Source organism: Ylistrum balloti, unplaced genomic scaffold (genome assembly GCF_031769215.1).
Source record: "Ylistrum balloti isolate Yb309-2 unplaced genomic scaffold, AGI_CSIRO_Ybal_v1 Utg369934, whole genome shotgun sequence".
Classification (NCBI taxonomy): domain Eukaryota; kingdom Metazoa; phylum Mollusca; class Bivalvia; order Pectinida; family Pectinidae; genus Ylistrum; species Ylistrum balloti.
The window spans coordinates 48142-67158 of NW_026782045.1; the positions used below are offsets into that span (position 1 = coordinate 48142).

A 19017-nucleotide genomic window follows, 5' to 3' on the forward strand; every position below is an offset into this window, starting at 1 on the left:
CTGAAACCGACGGCTACAAAGCTTAAATATCCACAAATTATATTTGCTGTGAACTTGTTGGCATTTTGCATTCAGTAACTTTTTTTCCGTTTGATTTTTGCGGAGATTTCGTAAAGTACCAAGATGTCGGACACTGCCAGCAAAAGTATGTTCTACTGTCGGATGGGGACAGGTCTAGGACTTACGACAGTGACCCTGATATTCCTCACCATTGCTGATATTGCCATAGCGGTGGCCTACAAGAACATCCTCGAGGACAATGACACCTGTAATGTATACCTTCTATATCCTTTTTATTTAAATGTTATTTTTGATAGAATCAAACTCTTACTTTTAGAAATAACAGATCGTTGAAATAACAATATTATGTTTTTGGACTACCATGAACAATTTATTTTTGCTTCAAGGTTTTATCAATTCGCAAAAAAATACGGACAAATAAAAAATAATAATACTGTACATTTCATTTCTGAAATATGCTTTGCCGTATGTTGTTGATTTCCTTTCAGAAACTGTTTCCAGAAATGAGCTAGCATACCTGTATAATTAACAACCAGAAATCTTTGACAAAAAAGGTTATGGTTGATGGTGCATCAGTTGGTCATAATGTGATAATTTTATTACAAATATTGAAAGGTTAAACACCATAACAGTGTTTAAAAGGTATATTTGGTCATATTTTGTGAAAAATATTTAAAACATCGAAAAAATTAATGATATTAGAAGGACTATGGTAAAGACAAGAAAAATCTAGTAGATAGATTACAAAGAGACAAAGTATATTTGATGGAAAAATCTAAAGCTACCCACATTGTATCTTTCTGTTGTTTTAGTGATGTGAAAGCTGGGATCGACTTCACAAATATATTTTTTACAAGTCTCAAATCATTACGCGACATTTATTTCAAGAGAAATGGAAATTCGCATATCCGTTTAATATTATTAGCTCTTTGTTCTCTGCTGATAACCACAGAAACGATTGTTACGGGAATCTTGTTGACGATGCAAGATGTAGATTTCTGAAATTTGTCTCAAGAAAACAAATTAAACCGGAAGAGTAGGCGTCTTCAGCATCATCGACGTCATTCGCCATGTAAATGTTGGTCAATCCAAGTAAGTAATGTTACTTTCCCGAATGAGAACAAGGTAAACAACAACAGAACCAGCTTGCAAGGTAACGAGGATCAGATGCGTCCAGTAGCTTATTGGCTAGCAGGATATATGTATGAAAATAATTAAGTAAGCATTGCATTTCCTGGGAAATACTAATAACGAGGCCACTGTTCAGAGTCGTCATGTAAATAAATTAAGGTGTACCTGTATGTGTTTGTTGTTGTACAATTCGATCAGATATTATAGGTATAGTACAAAATGTATGTGAAAACCAATTGGGAACTCACGGTAGTACGGATTTCGAAAAGAACAAGAAAAACCGACATGTCAACAGAAGCGTTGACCAAACCTAAATTCAATAAAACTAAGGCAATCTATGAACAAAAGAATTATTTACAATAAGACGCCTAAAACAGTGCAAGGAGAATAAGACCATGTGTTCGTGAAGAGTAAGCGTCGTCTACTTCATCGGCGACACTCAGCATATAAATCTTGGTCAATGTATGCCAGCCTCTCAAATGAGAATAAGGCATACAGAGCCAACGAGCGAACTAACGAAAATCAAACATCCATCATATTCCACTGTAAAATAGAATATTGTTAAAATATATGTAGTAGACCGAAGACTCCAGAGTAAAGACCTTAAGAAATTATCAACAAATTTCCAAAGAATTTCTATGGTGTATCTGTTTATCATTCGACATACGAACTCCGCCCACACCGATATTTATATAAATGTTTTTATTGCAGCATGTGGCCTGAAGGCGGCCTATTCGATGTTCGTTATTGCGACTTGCGCCCAATTTACAATGGGAGTGTTTGACGCGATCCTCGTGTGTACTACGCTGCGGACCAACGTCTCCTGTAATTGTGTGTGTTACCATATGAAGGTCATCACCCATTTCGTATCATGTAAGTGTCGGGATGCTTACTTCATAAAATATTTTTTCTTCCTGTTTTCTCTCTGGTGTTGTTGTTGTTGTTGTTGCTCTTCTTCGTCCTGTTTTTTAGCGCTGTACTCTCAGTGCGAAAAACGCTGAAATAAGGTCACCGCTAATATATTTATGTTTGCAGTATTTAGCGTGTTTATCGTGACACATGTATATCATGACGGTCGTTAGTTAGTTTTCTTGTCTTTATTGTGTATTTTATAATTATATTTCTTACTCCGGTGTTAATCACCTTACAAAATCACCGTTGTTTGTTACTGAAAACATTCATATTTCACTTTTTCTGCCTTTCTAAAAGACCACGTGATAAAATGCTTAGAGAATCATATGAATATTTCATACTATTTAACTGAATGGATTAAATACGCCCAATAATGGACAGAATAGAGTTGGGGAAATATATCTCACACTTTAAAAAAGCAGCTATAAGATGGATTGCTAACGAAAGGTTGGATGAAGGATCACGGACTCTATCTGCCAAAATTGGATTACATCACCAAAGCAACGGGTAGCCGGTTATCGTGAAACAAAATTGTCACCATTTTCATTGAAATCGAAAATGATATAATTTTGAATTTTGATTAATCAGAATTTCGCGATCTAGATATACGATGATATAAATAATTTTCGCGAATATCCCTTCCGATATTAAGTTTCAAATATATGATTCAAACACCACTATGCTTCCAACTTCTATACACCAGGGGTTACGATCTGCAACATTACGTGGCAAAATGGAAGGCACTTGCGAAGTAATTTGATTGGTTCCAGGTAAACAATCTGACCAATCACAGGCTGATTCGCTACATTTGAACTTATAAATGATCAACTCTCAACTTCAAAGTCATTTCAATATACTGTAATGCGACCTCGAGCTTCGTGACATGTACAGCAAAAGATAAAGCTAATTTTTCGATTGTGTTCCCGAGGTGTCCCACGTTGAACCTTCAATTTTGCCATGACATGTTCCAGGCCTGCAGAACGAAAGTGATTGTTATCAATTGAGTAACGAGGATGGCTCCAAGGGCGTGGAGAGCGAAAGTGATTGAAAATCCTGGAGTATCATGGAAGGTTCAAGAGGTGTAGGGAGCGAAATTGATTGTAACCCCTGGAGTATCGAAGATGGTTCCAGGGGTACAGAGAGCGAAAGTGATTGTAAATCCTGGAGTATCGAGGATGGTTCCAGGGGTACAGAGAGCGAAAGTGATTGTAAATCCTGGAGTATCGAGGATGGTTCCAGGGGTACAGAGAGCGAAAGCGATCGGAACCCCTGAAGTACTGAGGATGGTTCCAGGGGTACAGAGAGCGAAAGTGACTGTAAATCCTGGAGTATCGAGGATGGTTCCAGGGGTACAGAGTGAAAGTGATCGGAAACCCTGGAGTATCGAAGATGGTTCTATGAGTACAGAGAGAGAAAGTGATAGTAACCCCTGGAGTATTGAGGATGGTTCCAGGGGTACAGAGAGCGAAAGTGATTGTAAATCCTGGAGTATCGAGGATGGTTCCAGGGGTACAGAGAGCGAAAGTGATCGGAACCCCTGAAGTACTGAGGATGCTTCCAGGGGTACAGAGAGAGAAAGTGATTGTAAATCCTGGAGTATCGAGGATGGTTCCAGGGGTACAGAGAGCGAAAGTGTTTGTTTATCCTGAAGTATCGAGCATGGCTCCAAGGGTGCAGAGAGCGAAAGTGATTGTTGATCCTGAAGTATCGAGGATGGTTCCAGGGGTACAGAGTGAAAGTGATCGGAAACCCTGGAGTATCTAAGATGGTTCTATGAGTACAGAGAGAGAAAGTGATAGTAACCCCTGGAGTATTGAGGATGGTTCCAGGGGTACAGAGAGCGAAAGTGATTGTAAATCCTGGAGTATCGAGGATGGTTCCAGGGGTACAGAGAGCGAAAGTGATTGTAAATCCTGGAGTATCGAGGATGGTTCCAGGGGTACAGAGAGCGAAAGTGATCGGAACCCCTGAAGTACTGAGGATGGTTCCAGGGGTACAGAGAGAGAAAGTGATTGTAAATCCTGGAGTATCGAGGATGGTTCCAGGGGTACAGAGAGCGAAAGTGATTGTTTATCCTGAAGTATCGAGCATGGCTCCAAGGGTGCAGAGAGCGAAAGTGATTGTTGATCCTGAAGTATCGAGGATGGTTCCAGGGGTACAGAGAGCGAAAGTGATCGGAACCCTTGGAATATCCAGGATGGTTCCAGAGGTACAGAGAGAGAAAGTGATTGTAAATCCAGGAGTATCGAGGATGGTTCCAGGGGTACAGAGAGCGAAAGTGATTGTAAATCCTGGAGTATCGAGGATGGTTCCAGGGGTACAGAGAGCGAAAGTGATTGTTGATCCTGAAGTATCGAGGATGGTTCCAGGGGTACAGAGAGCGAAAGTGATCGGAACCCTTGGAATATCCAGGATGGTTCCAGAGGTACAGAGAGCGAAAGTGATTGTTAATCCTGAAGTATACAGAGAGCGAAAGTGATTGTAAATCCTGGAGTATCGAGGATGGTTCCAGGGGTACAGAGAGCGAAAGTGATTGTAAATCCTGGAGTATCGAGGATGGTTCCAGGGGTACAGAGAGAGAAAGTGATTGTAAATCCTGAAGTACTGAGGATGGTTCCAGGGGTACAGAGAGCGAAAGTGATTGTAAATCCTGGAGTATCGAGGATGGTTCCAGGGGTACAGAGAGAGAAAGTGATTGTAAATCCTGGAGTATCGAGGATAGTTCCAGGGGTACAGAGAGCGAGAGTGATCGTAACCCGCGGAGTATTGAAGATGGTTCCAGGGGTACAGAGAGCGAAAGTGATTGTAAATCCTGGAGTATCGAGAGAAATAATCTGCATCAAAGAACACTTAATTGCGATTGATTAAACACCGTTGGATAATTAGAGAGAGTCGTCCAGTGATGGTTCCCGTATGACAACAGTTGTTAATTGTAGGTTATTTCACGGATGAAATTATCTGTCAATACGTGACGAAATCCCGAAAATATCATTCGCGCGACCTGACCGGCTATACATTCACGCCACAAATAAATATTCATGAAACCATTCTTGGTGACTTGCACGTATCAAATTTATGAAATACATATGTATTTATTGACAATAATATATTAAACTTTTGGACTTCTTATCCTTTATTTTGCAGGCGGTTTGATATTCCTGGGCACAATGATTTACGGGATCAAAGACCCAGATAAGGTTGGTTACGCATTCTGGATGGTCCTTATAGCGGGGTTTTTCTCCCTGATGAACGCCCTCATGTGGCTGCTAACACAACAAACGAAGCGATTCCTCAAGGACGCAGGGGTGAACGTGAAGAATCTGGAGAAGGGCAAAAAGGCCGACGGCACTGAATTTGATTAAAAGGACAAATGAATTGTTAGGTCACAACTACGATAGGTTTTCTGAGAGAAAATTTAAAGCATTTTTTTTGATGACGTATTTGAATTTTTACTTATTTAAAAAAAAAGTATGGATGACATCGTTGATAAAGGACTGATTTCACCACACCATATACCTGCTTTATCACTTTGAGCAATTTGAATAACAAAAAGAGGCATTCGATTACCATATGTGGTATTACACTTGGCTGTGATTTCATTGGCTATTCATCTTTGACGTCAAAACAGAGCGACAACAGTGACGTGACGTCATATATACCAATTAACGAAGACAGAATCAAAATGCAGTTTTAAAGTATTGTCCAAAGACATTGAATTATGTTATGCTAAAAATGAATTTCACATTACGTAATGGTTTATTGCATTTTTTGAAAATAACTTGCGTGACTGAAATTCAAATTTCAAATAAAAAAGATATTTGATATTCTTATATTTCTAAATTAAGGTACTGGACTTTAATTAAATGTCTTACAACCTACAAACGATAATTACAACAGAAAATTGAAAATTATATGGTATATCATCAAAAAATTGCATTACTTTTTACAAATGTGAGTAATGGTATGCTTCAGCTGCGAAGCAGAACAGGACACGTAAGCTTGTCTCTCAAGACAGAGTAATAATCAAAACTGACCGTCAGTGTTGTGCTTTAACGAAAACTTTGAACTACCTGAGTGTCCAGTTTTTGTGATCTCGAATGTTTGTTTTGAAGTGTGACCGGTTCCGACAAAATACTTCGAATTAAACGATGTCTTCGAGTTATATGAGGTCGAGATCTGCTTTAAAGTTCACTTTAATCAAGACATGTTCATTCAGAAATGCGGGGGAGGGGGAGGGTATATAGGGAGGTTCAATTACATTGGGACCAGATATTAGAGACATTTATAGACAAATGTTTGTTTTAAAACTGGTGACGTAAAAACAGTTTCTCTGGTAGAGAGTCAGATTCACTCCAACCCTTAGAAAGAGACCATCTGTGATATATATACCTAGATATGCCAAAGGTGGTCGCTTTATAAAGGGTTTGATGTATTTTTGCAAACGGACACGGACGTTTGTTAGTGAGAGGTCTTGTTGTGGGCACCTCACCTATACTTTATTTATATATTTTCTATAGTGTATTTTTATTCAGTTACAACTATCACATGTTTCCGTTTGTCATCTTAATATGTATATATTTTAAAGGGCCTAAAATCACAAATTGTATATCATGTTATTAAAATCTAATTCATAATAGAACGAGTTTTCTTATCGATGAATGTTTGCACTGTCGTTACGAAGGGACGCAAGTTATCAATATGTAAAAATCTTCCTGATTTGTAAATGAATCATGTTGCCATGTTGACATATTATTCGAGTCTTAACAATTTTTAACCTGGACAGGTAATATCCGTGCTTTTTACCAGTGTGAGATTTCCTTGTCTCATCCTAGGATTATGACGGGGGATTCCCGTGTTACGACAATGATATGACGTCACAGTAACCATTCACCGACGTCGCGTAAACTCTTAAATCATGTCAACGATGCAAAGCATTAGGACAACAAAAACACATACGAGTACAAAATAAATCCAGCATGGTAGGAGAAAAACAATCGTTTACCCCCTTCTAGGTTTTTGATGGTCTCTCAACCGTCGGGAAAAGATGTTTAAGTTCCAGGCCTCGTGTTAATCATCTTTCCACTTGGATTGAGATACACCTATCTTAACTACAAGGGGTGAAAGATTCAATTATTTTACACTTAGGGATATTTTTACAATTCTATGTAAATGGAAGGCGGAGTAATTACAATACGGTGACTATATATAAGAAAGAAACTTAAAGGGAACATGACACGAGGGAAACACAGAACTGACAAAAAAAAAACACCCACTAAAAAGCAAAATAATAATAAAAAAAATCACCAAAAATCACCCCCCCCCCCCCCCCCAAAAAAAAAAAAAAAAAAAAAAACCACAAGAAAACAGAAAAATCAATGGTCACAATAGCTAAACCCGAGGCAGAACGTGAAGTAATGAGGCCTTAAGGAAATGAAATATCAACACCGGAATCTTCAACAAGAGTGAGGCCTTTTTCACAAAAAAACAACCCAAACAAAAACAGCTGTGCTACAAAACAAGAACAGGGCAAACAAAAGCACGGCACAGGAAAACCTCCTGAGGGGTTGGAGGCCATAGAAGGTAGAACCTTTGTAAATGGTACAATGGCAAGATGTAAAACAAACGACCGTGGAGAAATCAACTGCTGGGGTAGTTCAATTATATGAAATATGAATCCCAATTATTTTCCTCTTTATAATTACGTTGCTTTCCGAAAGATTGAACACAGATGTTATTAGATCTTTGAGCAACAGAGAACAAAAGTGAAAAAAAGATCATAACTCTATTTGATTTGATATTTGGTAATTTTGTTGTAAGAGAACGGGTGTAAAAGGAGACACGGATACTCGAAATCATATTAAGAGGATGGGTTTTAAAGAAGACACCAAAAGTTTGGAAGATATTAGAACGAATGTTTAAGAAGCCAGATTTATATGAGGATGGGTGTTGGGGGTTGGGGACACCAACAGCCAGGGTCATATGAGGACGGGTATCTAGGGAGACACCAACAGCCAAGTTTATATAAGGACGGGTATCTAGGGAGACACCAACAGCCAGGGTTATATAAGGACGGGTGTCTAGGAAGATACCAACAACCAGGGTTATATGAGGACGAGTGTCTAGGGAGACACCAACGGCCAGGTTTATATAAGGACGGGTATCTAGGGAGACACCAACAGCAAGGGGTATATAAGGACGGGTGTATAGGGAGACACCAACAGCCAGGTTTATATAAGGATGGGTATCTAGGGAGACACCAACAGCAAGGGTTATATAAGGACGGGTGTCTAGGGAGATACCAACAGCCAGGGTTATGTAAGGACGGCTATCTAGGGAGACACCAACGGCCAGGGTTATATAACTAGGGAGACACCAACAGCCAGGGTTATATAACTAGGGAGATACCAACAGCCAGGGTTATATAAGGACGGATGTTTAGGGAGACACCAACAGCCAGGGTTATGTAAGGACGGGTGTATAGGGAGACACCAACGGCCAGGGTTATATAAGGACGGATGTCTAGGGAGATACCAACAGCCAGGGTTATGTAAGGACGGATATCTAGGGAGACACCAACGGCCAGGGTTATATAACTAGGGAGACACCAACAGCCAGGGTTATATAACTAGGGAGATACCAACAGCCAGAGTTATATAAGGACGGATGTTTAGGGAGACACCAACAGCCAGGGTTATGTAAGGACGGGTGTATAGGGAGACACCAACAGCCAGGGTTATGTAAGGACGGGTGTATAGGGAGACACCAACGGCCAGGGTTATATAAGGACGGATGTATAGGGAGACACCAACAGCCAGGTTATATAAGGACGGGTATCTAGGGAGACACCAACAGCCAGGTTATATAAGGACGGGTATCTAGGGAGACACCAACAATAGGAAAAGTAAAACAAAACAAAAAAGATCGAATCGATAAGAAAGGCAGAAAGGACAATGACAGGGACGTTAATTATTAGCTGCATTCTTCACAGTTAAAACAGACATATTAATTCTCCTCCGATGTACCGATAAAACACAATATCGTCTGTTGTATTTATAATTTTTATCGTCATTTTTTTATGAATGTATAATTTTGGAAACATTTATCTAAATTAATTTCCGATTCATTAGTAAATAATGACATTTTTACACTGTTGCATGAAAATATAGACATAAAAGAATGACAATAAAAAACTTTATCAACACAATCACAATTAAGCGACATCATGTAAAGTAAATGTAAAATAAAAAAAATTAATTAATAAAATTAAAAAAAACTCCCACTTGTCGCACAACACAATTGCATGGAATCCATTATGGCAGTGGTTCCTTGATATATCATTTTCAATACACAAAGTAGCCGTCCGGAATATGTGTGGGTTGACAGGAAGCCAATCAGTCGTTTCCGTTTTACCATATCCATTTCCTGTGTCCGTATTACTGTCTCATATGTTGAAAATGTTATTGGTGGAATGGTATTTCATGATTAAATGATATCAAAATGAATATTACGAAATCGATTACATGTCTATAATGGCTTCTGCTTGGTAGTGCTCATATCAGAACGAAATCTTGACTGAGAGATGGCAAACAGCTGATGGTCTAGACAGACCATAAAATTAGAATCAAAGCTTTTGAACATTTATCACAAGACAAATACAACGTTTATTAACAATAACGATAACGATTTTTATTTTTAGTGAAGCATGTTTACAAACAATATTGCAATAAGGCATTATACATATCGGAGTCGATAGATTTATGAAATATCCGATCACACTTGATCTACAAGTAAACCTTATAAAGATAGAGTTAAAAACCGTGAAGAATGCCTTCATTTCAGGAACTAGTCTCGAGAATTAAAAAAAAATTAGGTCGATGCATGGTTGAAAAAGCAAACACCATTATCTTTTTTCCTTTTTCTACAGCAGTTGATGTGGGATGTTAAGTTGATACAACATTAATAAAAGTTTGAAATATACTGTACGAAAAGAAACGTAAAACAGCTAAAGAGATAAGTCTTGCTTATAAAAACATATATTAATGTTATTAAGAAATAAAACTATACACAAGATATTTAACCCTACAAGAAATGTATTATTATCTATATATAAATTGTATATGAAACTCATTACTGATAAATATTAAGAATATATGTGTTTTAATATTTGATGAACTACATTTGAGTACACATAATTTTCCACGAGATTCCGTTGATATGAAAACTATTTTTTTAAATACAGAAAATTCGTTAGAGATATCCCAAAATTGAATACTGAATAACTTAACCACAAATATCCAAGATAACATTAGACTGATATGTCATGAAATCTATGACGGCATAATGGACACCACAGGAAAATTAAGCCAATCACTGCACTGCACTACACGTGTATAGAAATAAAACTATGTAAAGAGTGTTATTACACTGATGACAGGATATTGGATATTGACTTTTGTGATTGTGTGGTTCGTCAAACCAGTTTATCCTTATTGCTCTGGATGATATTTGACGGACCTCCCGTATGTTGTTATTTGAGGTAGCCACCAGTGACTATAAGACATTGAGTTAGCCACAAGTGACTGTAAGATATTGAGGTAGCCACCAGTGTCTGTAAGATATTGAGGTAGTCACCAGTGACTATAAGACATTGAGGTAGCCACCAGTGACTATAAGACATTGAGTTAGCCACAAGTGACTGTAAGATATTGAGGTGGCCACCAGTGTCTGTAAGATATTGAGGTAGTCACCAGTGACTGTAAGACATTGAGGTAGCCACCAGTGACTATAAGACATTGAGGTAGCCACCAGTGACTAGAAGACATAGAGGTAGCCACCAGTGACTATAAAACATTGAGGTAGCCACCAGTGACTGTAAGACATTGAGGTAGCCACCAGTGACTATAAGACATTGAGGTAGCCATCAGTGACTATAAGACATTGAGTTAGCCACCAGTGACTGTAAGACACTGAGGTAGCCACCAATGGCTAGAAGACATTGAGGTAGCCACCAGTGACTAGAAGACATTGAGGTAGCCACCAGTGACTAGAAGACATTGAGGTAGCCACCAGTGACTGTAAGACACTGAGGTAGCCACCAATGGCTAGAAGACATTGAGGTAGCCACCAGTAACTGTAAAACATTGAGGTAGCCACCAGTGACTGTAAGACATTGAGGTAGCCACCAGTGACTAGAAGACATTGAGTTAGCCACCAGTGACTAGAAGACATAGAGGTAGCCACTAGTGAACCTTTTTTCCTATGGATCAGAAAAACACTCGTATATTGGTTCTTAGATTTTATCATAATGTTATGTGTCGACTTGAATGCTAGAGTAACTGTTATCAGAGTTACCTCCCTTCCCACGTCTCTTACTATGCTATCTGATGGCGTTCTCTATTTTATATAAAATATAGACGTTAATCTGAACTTGTTAAAGCATCATTTTTAAGTAGGTCAAACATCCAATATGGCCGCCATGACCCAAATACCAGAAATTCTAAAACCAGTAATAACTCGAACATTTTAAAATTTTTTTTTACCACTGTTCATTGCAGAATGAATGTAAATCCGATCATATTAGTGTCTTTCTTTGACGTTTTAAGTCATTTTTAAAAATTATCATTGTAATGTAAAGTTAAGACAAAAAGTATGAACTCCAAGATCCTACGATGAAATTTTGTTTGATAGTTATGGAATAGGTTTGGTAACGTAGCCTCTACAATCTGACGTGATTTTCAACAAGATGGCTGCCATGACTCCATATTTGATTTTTGTCCTAACGTCAATATCTCAATAATGACGTGAAATCTGAAATCATCTTTGGATGTGTTAAGTAGAATTGAAAATAAATGGCACTGAATATAGGACATTTTTGTGTAAAACGCCAACTTCCGGTTTTCGGTAGAAGTCAAAGTTCAAAAGTGCAATTGAGGTTATCGAACTACCTGAAACTTTTTGTCAAGTTTGGAAAGACCTTGGTATTGATCTAGTCGTAGGTCTAGCACTTGATATCTACTATATTTAAAGTTAACATATAATTGTCTGTAACTGTTGTTAATATGGATGACCTTGACCCACTTTCAAGGTCACTGGGGTCAATTATATTTTTATAACATTTTTTTTAAAGAAGAAAACAGCTTCTTGATTTGGTCAACAACCGTCTGCGGATATTTGCTTTTGATTGGTATAAGCAAAACCTCCACAAAATGCTAACTTCCGGTTTTCAATAGGGGTCAAATTTCAAAACTTTAATGTAGGGTACCAACGTAAACGATACTTCTTCTCAAGTTTGGAAAGCCCTTGAGACTTGATATCTATTACATATAAAGTTAATATAATTGTCCATAACTGTTGTTAATATGGATGACCTCGACCCACTTTCAAGTTCACAGGCGTCAATCATGTAAAAAGTGCATGAGAATTCGATTTGATATTTTTAGAGGTTGTGAAATTTCTTTAAAAACCTCCTGTGGTCCTGAGGACACTTACTATTGACAACAATAAGTAATGTTTCCAAAAATTCAACTTCCGTTTTCGGTACAGTTTAAAATTAACGTTATACAGCATTATTTTAGAAAATAGTACACTCGGTGCTTTGACCTCTTACTGCTGATGACTCTTTGTTTAATTTGATTTGATACAGAGAGCCAATGTATTGCAGGCATTAATCACAGACCAAAACAGGTGAAAAGCACGTCAAAATTGTCTATGACATGTTTTAGTTATAATTATTACAATCTTAACTGCCCGTCAACATATGAAAGGTCTTTAAGGCCATCAACCGGTAAAACACACAGCGATCCAAAAAGGAAATAACATCAAACAAACTAAAAGGTAAAAGACCAATGCTGAAACTCTTAAATGATTATATTATCACAAAATATTATAAATCTAAGTCATTTGCGATAATATAGACCAACATCGTTCAGATAACCTAAAATCTCAACAGGTTCAAAATTGTATTCAAACTTGTAAAGTTACGATAAAAACAATAAAAACAGTAGACAGAAGCTAACTGCAGTCCAACATAAAATGTTTAACGGTGAATGGCTCATCACATCCTATGCACCAAGGAATTATCTTCACCTTTCAACATATATGAATGTGTAAGGTATGTATGGCCCATCCGAAGATGGGCAAGGACAACTTTGTCTCGGTGGTTGTCTCTATAGCATGGAGACCATTCACCGATGATAGATTTTACGGAGTGCAATTTATTATTGGTATATTGATTCCATTCCTCCTGCCACTGAACTGCTAAAATTTGTTTGATAAATGGTTTAAAATCAGTAAATGACGTTTAAAAACATGTATTATTTATATATGTACCTATATCTATCATTTGTTTATGTACCTATATTTATTAATCATATATGTACTTATATTTATCATTTATATCTGTACCAATATTTATTATTTATAAACATATCTACATTTATCATTTATATAAATTTATATTGAACGGCTGGTGATATGCTTTTAATTTTTCATGGTTTCGACTATAAAAGATTTTAACTAAATGCATTGACAATAGTTTAGTTGATTAAAACGCATTCGTCTACATGGGATCTCTTCCTCTCACATCACACATTGCTCAGCCTTATCAAGCTAACGAAACGTCCTTTCAGCATATATGTCAGAATTTATCCTCAGTAGCTACATTACTGACACCTGCCCACACCTATGCTGTCTCTGTTTTATGTTTAATCAGTAAAATATGATAGCCAACAAGAGCCTAACCAAATTATACGAATTTTTATATCTTTGTGTATCACGTTACACTTTTTCATGGAGCAAAAAGACATGAAAGATCACTTCTTTGTGTAACATACTTCGTAAAAAGATATATGAAAACAGGAAAACCTTTCTATCGTTTTCATTTTCTATTCTATCGTTGCATGTCTGCACCAAAATTATGACCGATAAAAACATGCTACATATACATTGACACAGATTAGACCTTGAGGTTAATAGATTTCACAAATTACTTTCTGACAGGACTGACATTAAATACAGCTATATCTTATCACAGTGAATGTTATGTAACACAGGGGCGAGTAACATGTTTCTGAAGGCTTGTGTTGTTTACCACAAACCCTCTGAAGCACAGCACACCAAGAGGAATAGTACATAGTACACAGGACCCCAGTAAAATCATTACATGCCCATGTGATCTTGGTTACGTCAACACAGCCTGGGGTGTGTATATATTTATAGAATATTGAAAAAAGGATACATGTATACATTCCATTAGTGTACCTTACATATTGTATCACAGCAACAAAGATGCTTTAGTAAACAAACGTTTGGTATAATGTTGTTCTGAAAACGTTGACGAGGTACAAAGGGAACAAGGCGACATTCAATTCAACACAACAACGAATATTAAACAGATCACTGTATTATATTTTCAAATTTTATGTATATTTTGGGAAACGCTATCAGGGAATTGTACGATTTCCGTGATCTGGAATTTTATTAATATAGTGTGGAAATAGCGAATTTATATATACGTATTTTTAATCCAATGAGATCCCCGATACACAATTCTTTATAATACTATAGAATAGCAGTTCATATAACACAATTAGTAGAAGATGAAAGTGTGACGTTTCGACGACTACACGGCAACCTTCATAAGACAAATTACCATTGTGGAGCGTACTACAACTTACGTCCGAGTGTACGTGACGGTACGGAATCGACCAACTTTTGCAGCTGTACTTTAATCATATGTACACCAAGGTCGAAACTATTGTGACGAGATGGTAACAATGTACTGTAGTCAATTCGACTATGCTCTGTTTAACGCTTAGTCATAGATGTGCGAGAGTATGTGCCCCCTCGTCCCTATTAAGTACTGGCCCGTTGCTGCGTATACAGATGGCTTCTTTAACCAACCGTCTGCAAAGGTTGTTTTTCCTGTTGACTGTTTTGGAATTTTCCCAGTCAATGATATAAGTTTGCTTTGTGGAATGATCTGTCAGTGCAAATTTATCGATCTGGGAATGTGAATGTTTTCACTCTGATGTAGTAAATTTTTTGCACTCATGGAATTCCGCATTTCTCCGATATATGATGCGTCGCAGTTCTTGCATCCGATTTTGTATACACATTCTGCGACGTTTTCTTTGGGTGTTTTATCCTTCAGGTGGACACGGATTGCCTTGTGCGGTTTCATGGCTGATGCAATGCCATGACCACAGTAAATCCCTGTATTGTTTATGACATATCTTTGATGTAAAGGAGGACAAATTGTTCGTTCGTTTTCTTCTTTTCTTTGGCATTTCGTCCTTTAGTCCTTTTACTTAAATCGAATTCAGTATTAACATTCTGGATTGCCCAATCAGGGTATCTACATGTTTTCATGGCGCTATGGATGTGACTTTGTTCTTGCTTCTAGTCTTGTTCTTCTGTGACAATCGTTTCACACCTGTTGAGGAAGGTTCGTACAACGCCCAAATTCTGGTGTAAGGGGTGGTGCGATCGGAAGTTGATGTATTTTCCTGTTGCGTCTTTTCCCCATAGACAAACACTTTGATAGTGCCGCCATCTTTCTTTACTAGGAGGGTGACATGGAATGGCATAGCGGCATTGATTTCTTCCTCACAGGTGAATTTGATGCTGTAAATGTTATCTATGGTATTCATATGCTTAATCAGATCTTTCTGTGACTCTTCTTGTTTACTATTTCAATATGTCATCAACATACCACTTTTAGAGACTGGGCTTGCATTCTACTGGGACTATGGCTATACACTCTTTTTCCAAGTGTTCCATGAACAAGTCCGCCACAATCGTACACACTGGGCTACCCATAGTTGCGCTAAACCGCTATTGATAGATTGTAAGGAAGGCAAAGTAGGCTGTTGTAAGCACAAATTCAAGTTAATCCATTAGGTCTTGGATATAGAGATCGGTGTTCTTCCACCGTGACTGGTCTTGCTCTAGGGGGCTCCGAAGGATACCAAGTGCTTTCTCAGTGGGTGTGTCGGTGAAAAGAGACACTACAGCGTGTGGAATGGATTCCTAATTGTTTTTGGATAAGTACCGTGGACATATTGTCTGCAAGGTCGTTCGACGTTTTGACATGATGTTAAGAATTTCCCACCAATGGTCCGGGACTGTACATCAAAGGTTCTCTGCACTTGGATTCATGCTTCTATGTTGTGATTCAGTGATCGTATTTTCTTGTTTAAGCCTTGATAAGATAAATACCAGGCGTTTTGTGAACTTTTGGGCAGGGTTGTTCTTGGGGTTTTCATATGTTTTGTTGTCTTCGAGCATAGATCAAACTTCGTCGGTGTCCATGACGACTGTGGCTGAAAACGGTGGTCGATTCCATACCATCTCGTACACTACGGACGTCAGTGCTAGTATGCCCCAAAACGGTCATTTGTCTGATGAAGGTGTTCGTGTAGTCATGGAAACGTCACACTCTAATCTTCTACAGGTTATGTTATACTAACGTTTATTCTATTGACGTTACCAACCCGAAGAAAGTGTTATATATTTACAATACTGTTTTTAATTAGAAGTGGCTAATGATGGTCTAGTTTTCATGTTGTAATCTGTGATATACTATTCAGGAAATTTCTGGTCATAGCTTTTTACAACACTTCTAATTTTCACCGCGCTTTTTTTGATATATTGAGAGTAACGGAAAAATGTAAAACGCTGTGCTGAAGGGATCTTTTCCATATCTGCTTGTACAATAGCTGGGAATTTAAATCATTCTGCCGCTTGACATCGGTAGTGACTATGTTTACGTGTGAAAGTTCTAGACTAACAAATAACTCAAGCACAACTTGTCAAAACACTCATTCTTATCCTTAATTACAAAGTATATGATAGTGTTGTTTTACGGTGCTCGCGAACCGCATTTTCGGTTCTGCTTTTTGCCACGTTTAAAATATAACAGTGTATAGTGTCACTAAGAACATGTTTATCCTGTCAATAAGATGTCATTTTCCGGTATATACGGAATCCATTTCAAGTAAACACCGGAAACAGAAGTAAACAATGGTAGGTGTTATACACAGGTGTATATGCATTATACGTACATATGTACGTGGCAGATGAGAATGTTCAGTATTCTATACGATCATTGTTTAAATAGTGTAAGTGTCTTTCCGTCAATTATTGATCAATTCTACCAGTCAGGAATTTTCCCCGAAAGTCAATATTTGTAATGGGTATTGACAAAGTGTTATCCGAAAGGCAATGTTTGTTATGGGTACTGACAAAGTGACATCCGAAAGTCAATGTTTGTAATGGGTACTGGTAATATGTTATCCGAAAGCCAATGTTTGTAATGGGTACTGACAAAGTGTTATATGAAAGTCAGTGTTTGTAAAGGTTACTGACAAAGTGCTTTCCGAAAGTCAATGTTTGTTATGGGTTCTGACAAAGTGTTATATGAAAGTCAGTGTTTGTAAAGGTTACTGACAAAGTGCTTTCCGAAAGTCAATGTTTGTTATGGGTACTGACAAAGTGTTATATCAAAGTCAGTGTTTGTAATGGGTACTGGTAATATGTTATCCGAAAGCCAATGTTTGTAATGGGTACTGACAAAGTGTTATATGAAAGTCAGTGTTTGTAAAGGTTACTGACAAAGTGCTTTCCGAAAGTCAGTGTTTGTAATGGGTACTGACAGAGTGTAATCCGAAAGTCAGTGTTTGTAATGGGTACTGACAGAGTGTAATCCGAAAGTCAGTGTTTGTAATGGGTGCTGACAAAGTGTTATACGAAAGTCAGTGTTTGTTATGGGTACTGACAGAGTGTAATCCGAAAGTCAGTGTTTGTAATGGGTGCTGACAAAGTGTTATACGAAAGTCAGTGTTTGTTATGGGTACTGACAGAGTGTAATCCGAAAGTCAGTGTTTGTAATGGGTGCTGACAAAGTGTTATACGAAAGTCAGTGTTTGTTATGGGTACTGACAAAGTGTTATCCGAAAGTCAGTGTTTGTTATGGGTACTGACAAAGGGTTATCCGAACGTCAGTGTTTGTTATGGGTACTGACAAAGGGTTATCCGAACGTCAGTGTTTGTAATGGGTACTGACAAAGTGACTTCCGAAAGTCAGTGTTTGTAATGGGTACTGACAAAGGGTTATCCGAACGTCAGTGTTTGTAATGGGTACTGACAAAGTGTTATCCGAAAGTCAATGTTTGTAATGGGTACTGACAAAGGGTTATCTGATTGTTATTTGAATTAGAATTTTGAATCAAAATTTCTTTAAAATTATGTGTTTTTGCTAGAAGTGTCTCTTGACTACCTGTCATTAAGCAGCCTCACAATATCGGTCAGTTTACCTTGTGTGTTCTATATTGCTGAAGGTTCCGGTATGTCGCTGATTCATTCAGTATAATCAATTGAGAGCGGACGTCCGGACTATGAGATGATATCCTTGAGGGAAGTGGGCACGTGATGTTCTGATAAAGGCGATTGTGATAATGTCGTTTATAAACAAAGTATACTTATCCATGAAGTTGCATTTACCTCACGTGCTGCTGATTGAGAACTTGTGTGTTTCTGATATTTTTGTTTTTGGTGTCGGATTTTGTCAAGCTACATTTCATTAAAAGGATAACGTTTGGACAGAAACGGTGTAGGTTTCAGTTGATATTCTTCTCTTTTCTGAAAAAGTTTTCCAGTTATTGTCAAGTAAAAAGTTGAAGGAAATTTGAGAGTCCATTATCGGATCAGCGTTCCGTAAAATTTGCTAACTGAAGGTTGCAGAGCAGGGACAATTACCTTTGTGTATTATCGGTTTCTTCCGTGTAGCGCCGATCATCGCCAAACAACACCAACATTAATTACGAAATATGCTAGGGGAGAAGGACAGCCGTGATAAATGATGCGTTCTTGTACCATGTAACGAGAGACTACTTTGAGTGTGTGTCGTAACTTATTTAAGAAACTGGACAAATCATAAGGTTCTTGTCTTACGCT

The 19017-nt window shown here is 37.8% G+C and overlaps 1 protein-coding gene across 1 annotated transcript; it reads left to right on the forward strand.

Moving 5' to 3' along the window:
* The first annotated feature begins 123 nt into the window (after window positions 1-123).
* On the forward strand, window positions 124-5426 carry LOC132547078 (uncharacterized). Its single transcript, XM_060210834.1, has 3 exons — window positions 124-268; window positions 1864-2025; window positions 5209-5426. Exons 1-3 carry the CDS (start codon window positions 124-126, stop codon window positions 5424-5426), a joined length of 525 nt encoding a protein of 174 aa, XP_060066817.1.
* Window positions 5427-19017: the final 13591 nt, after the last annotated feature.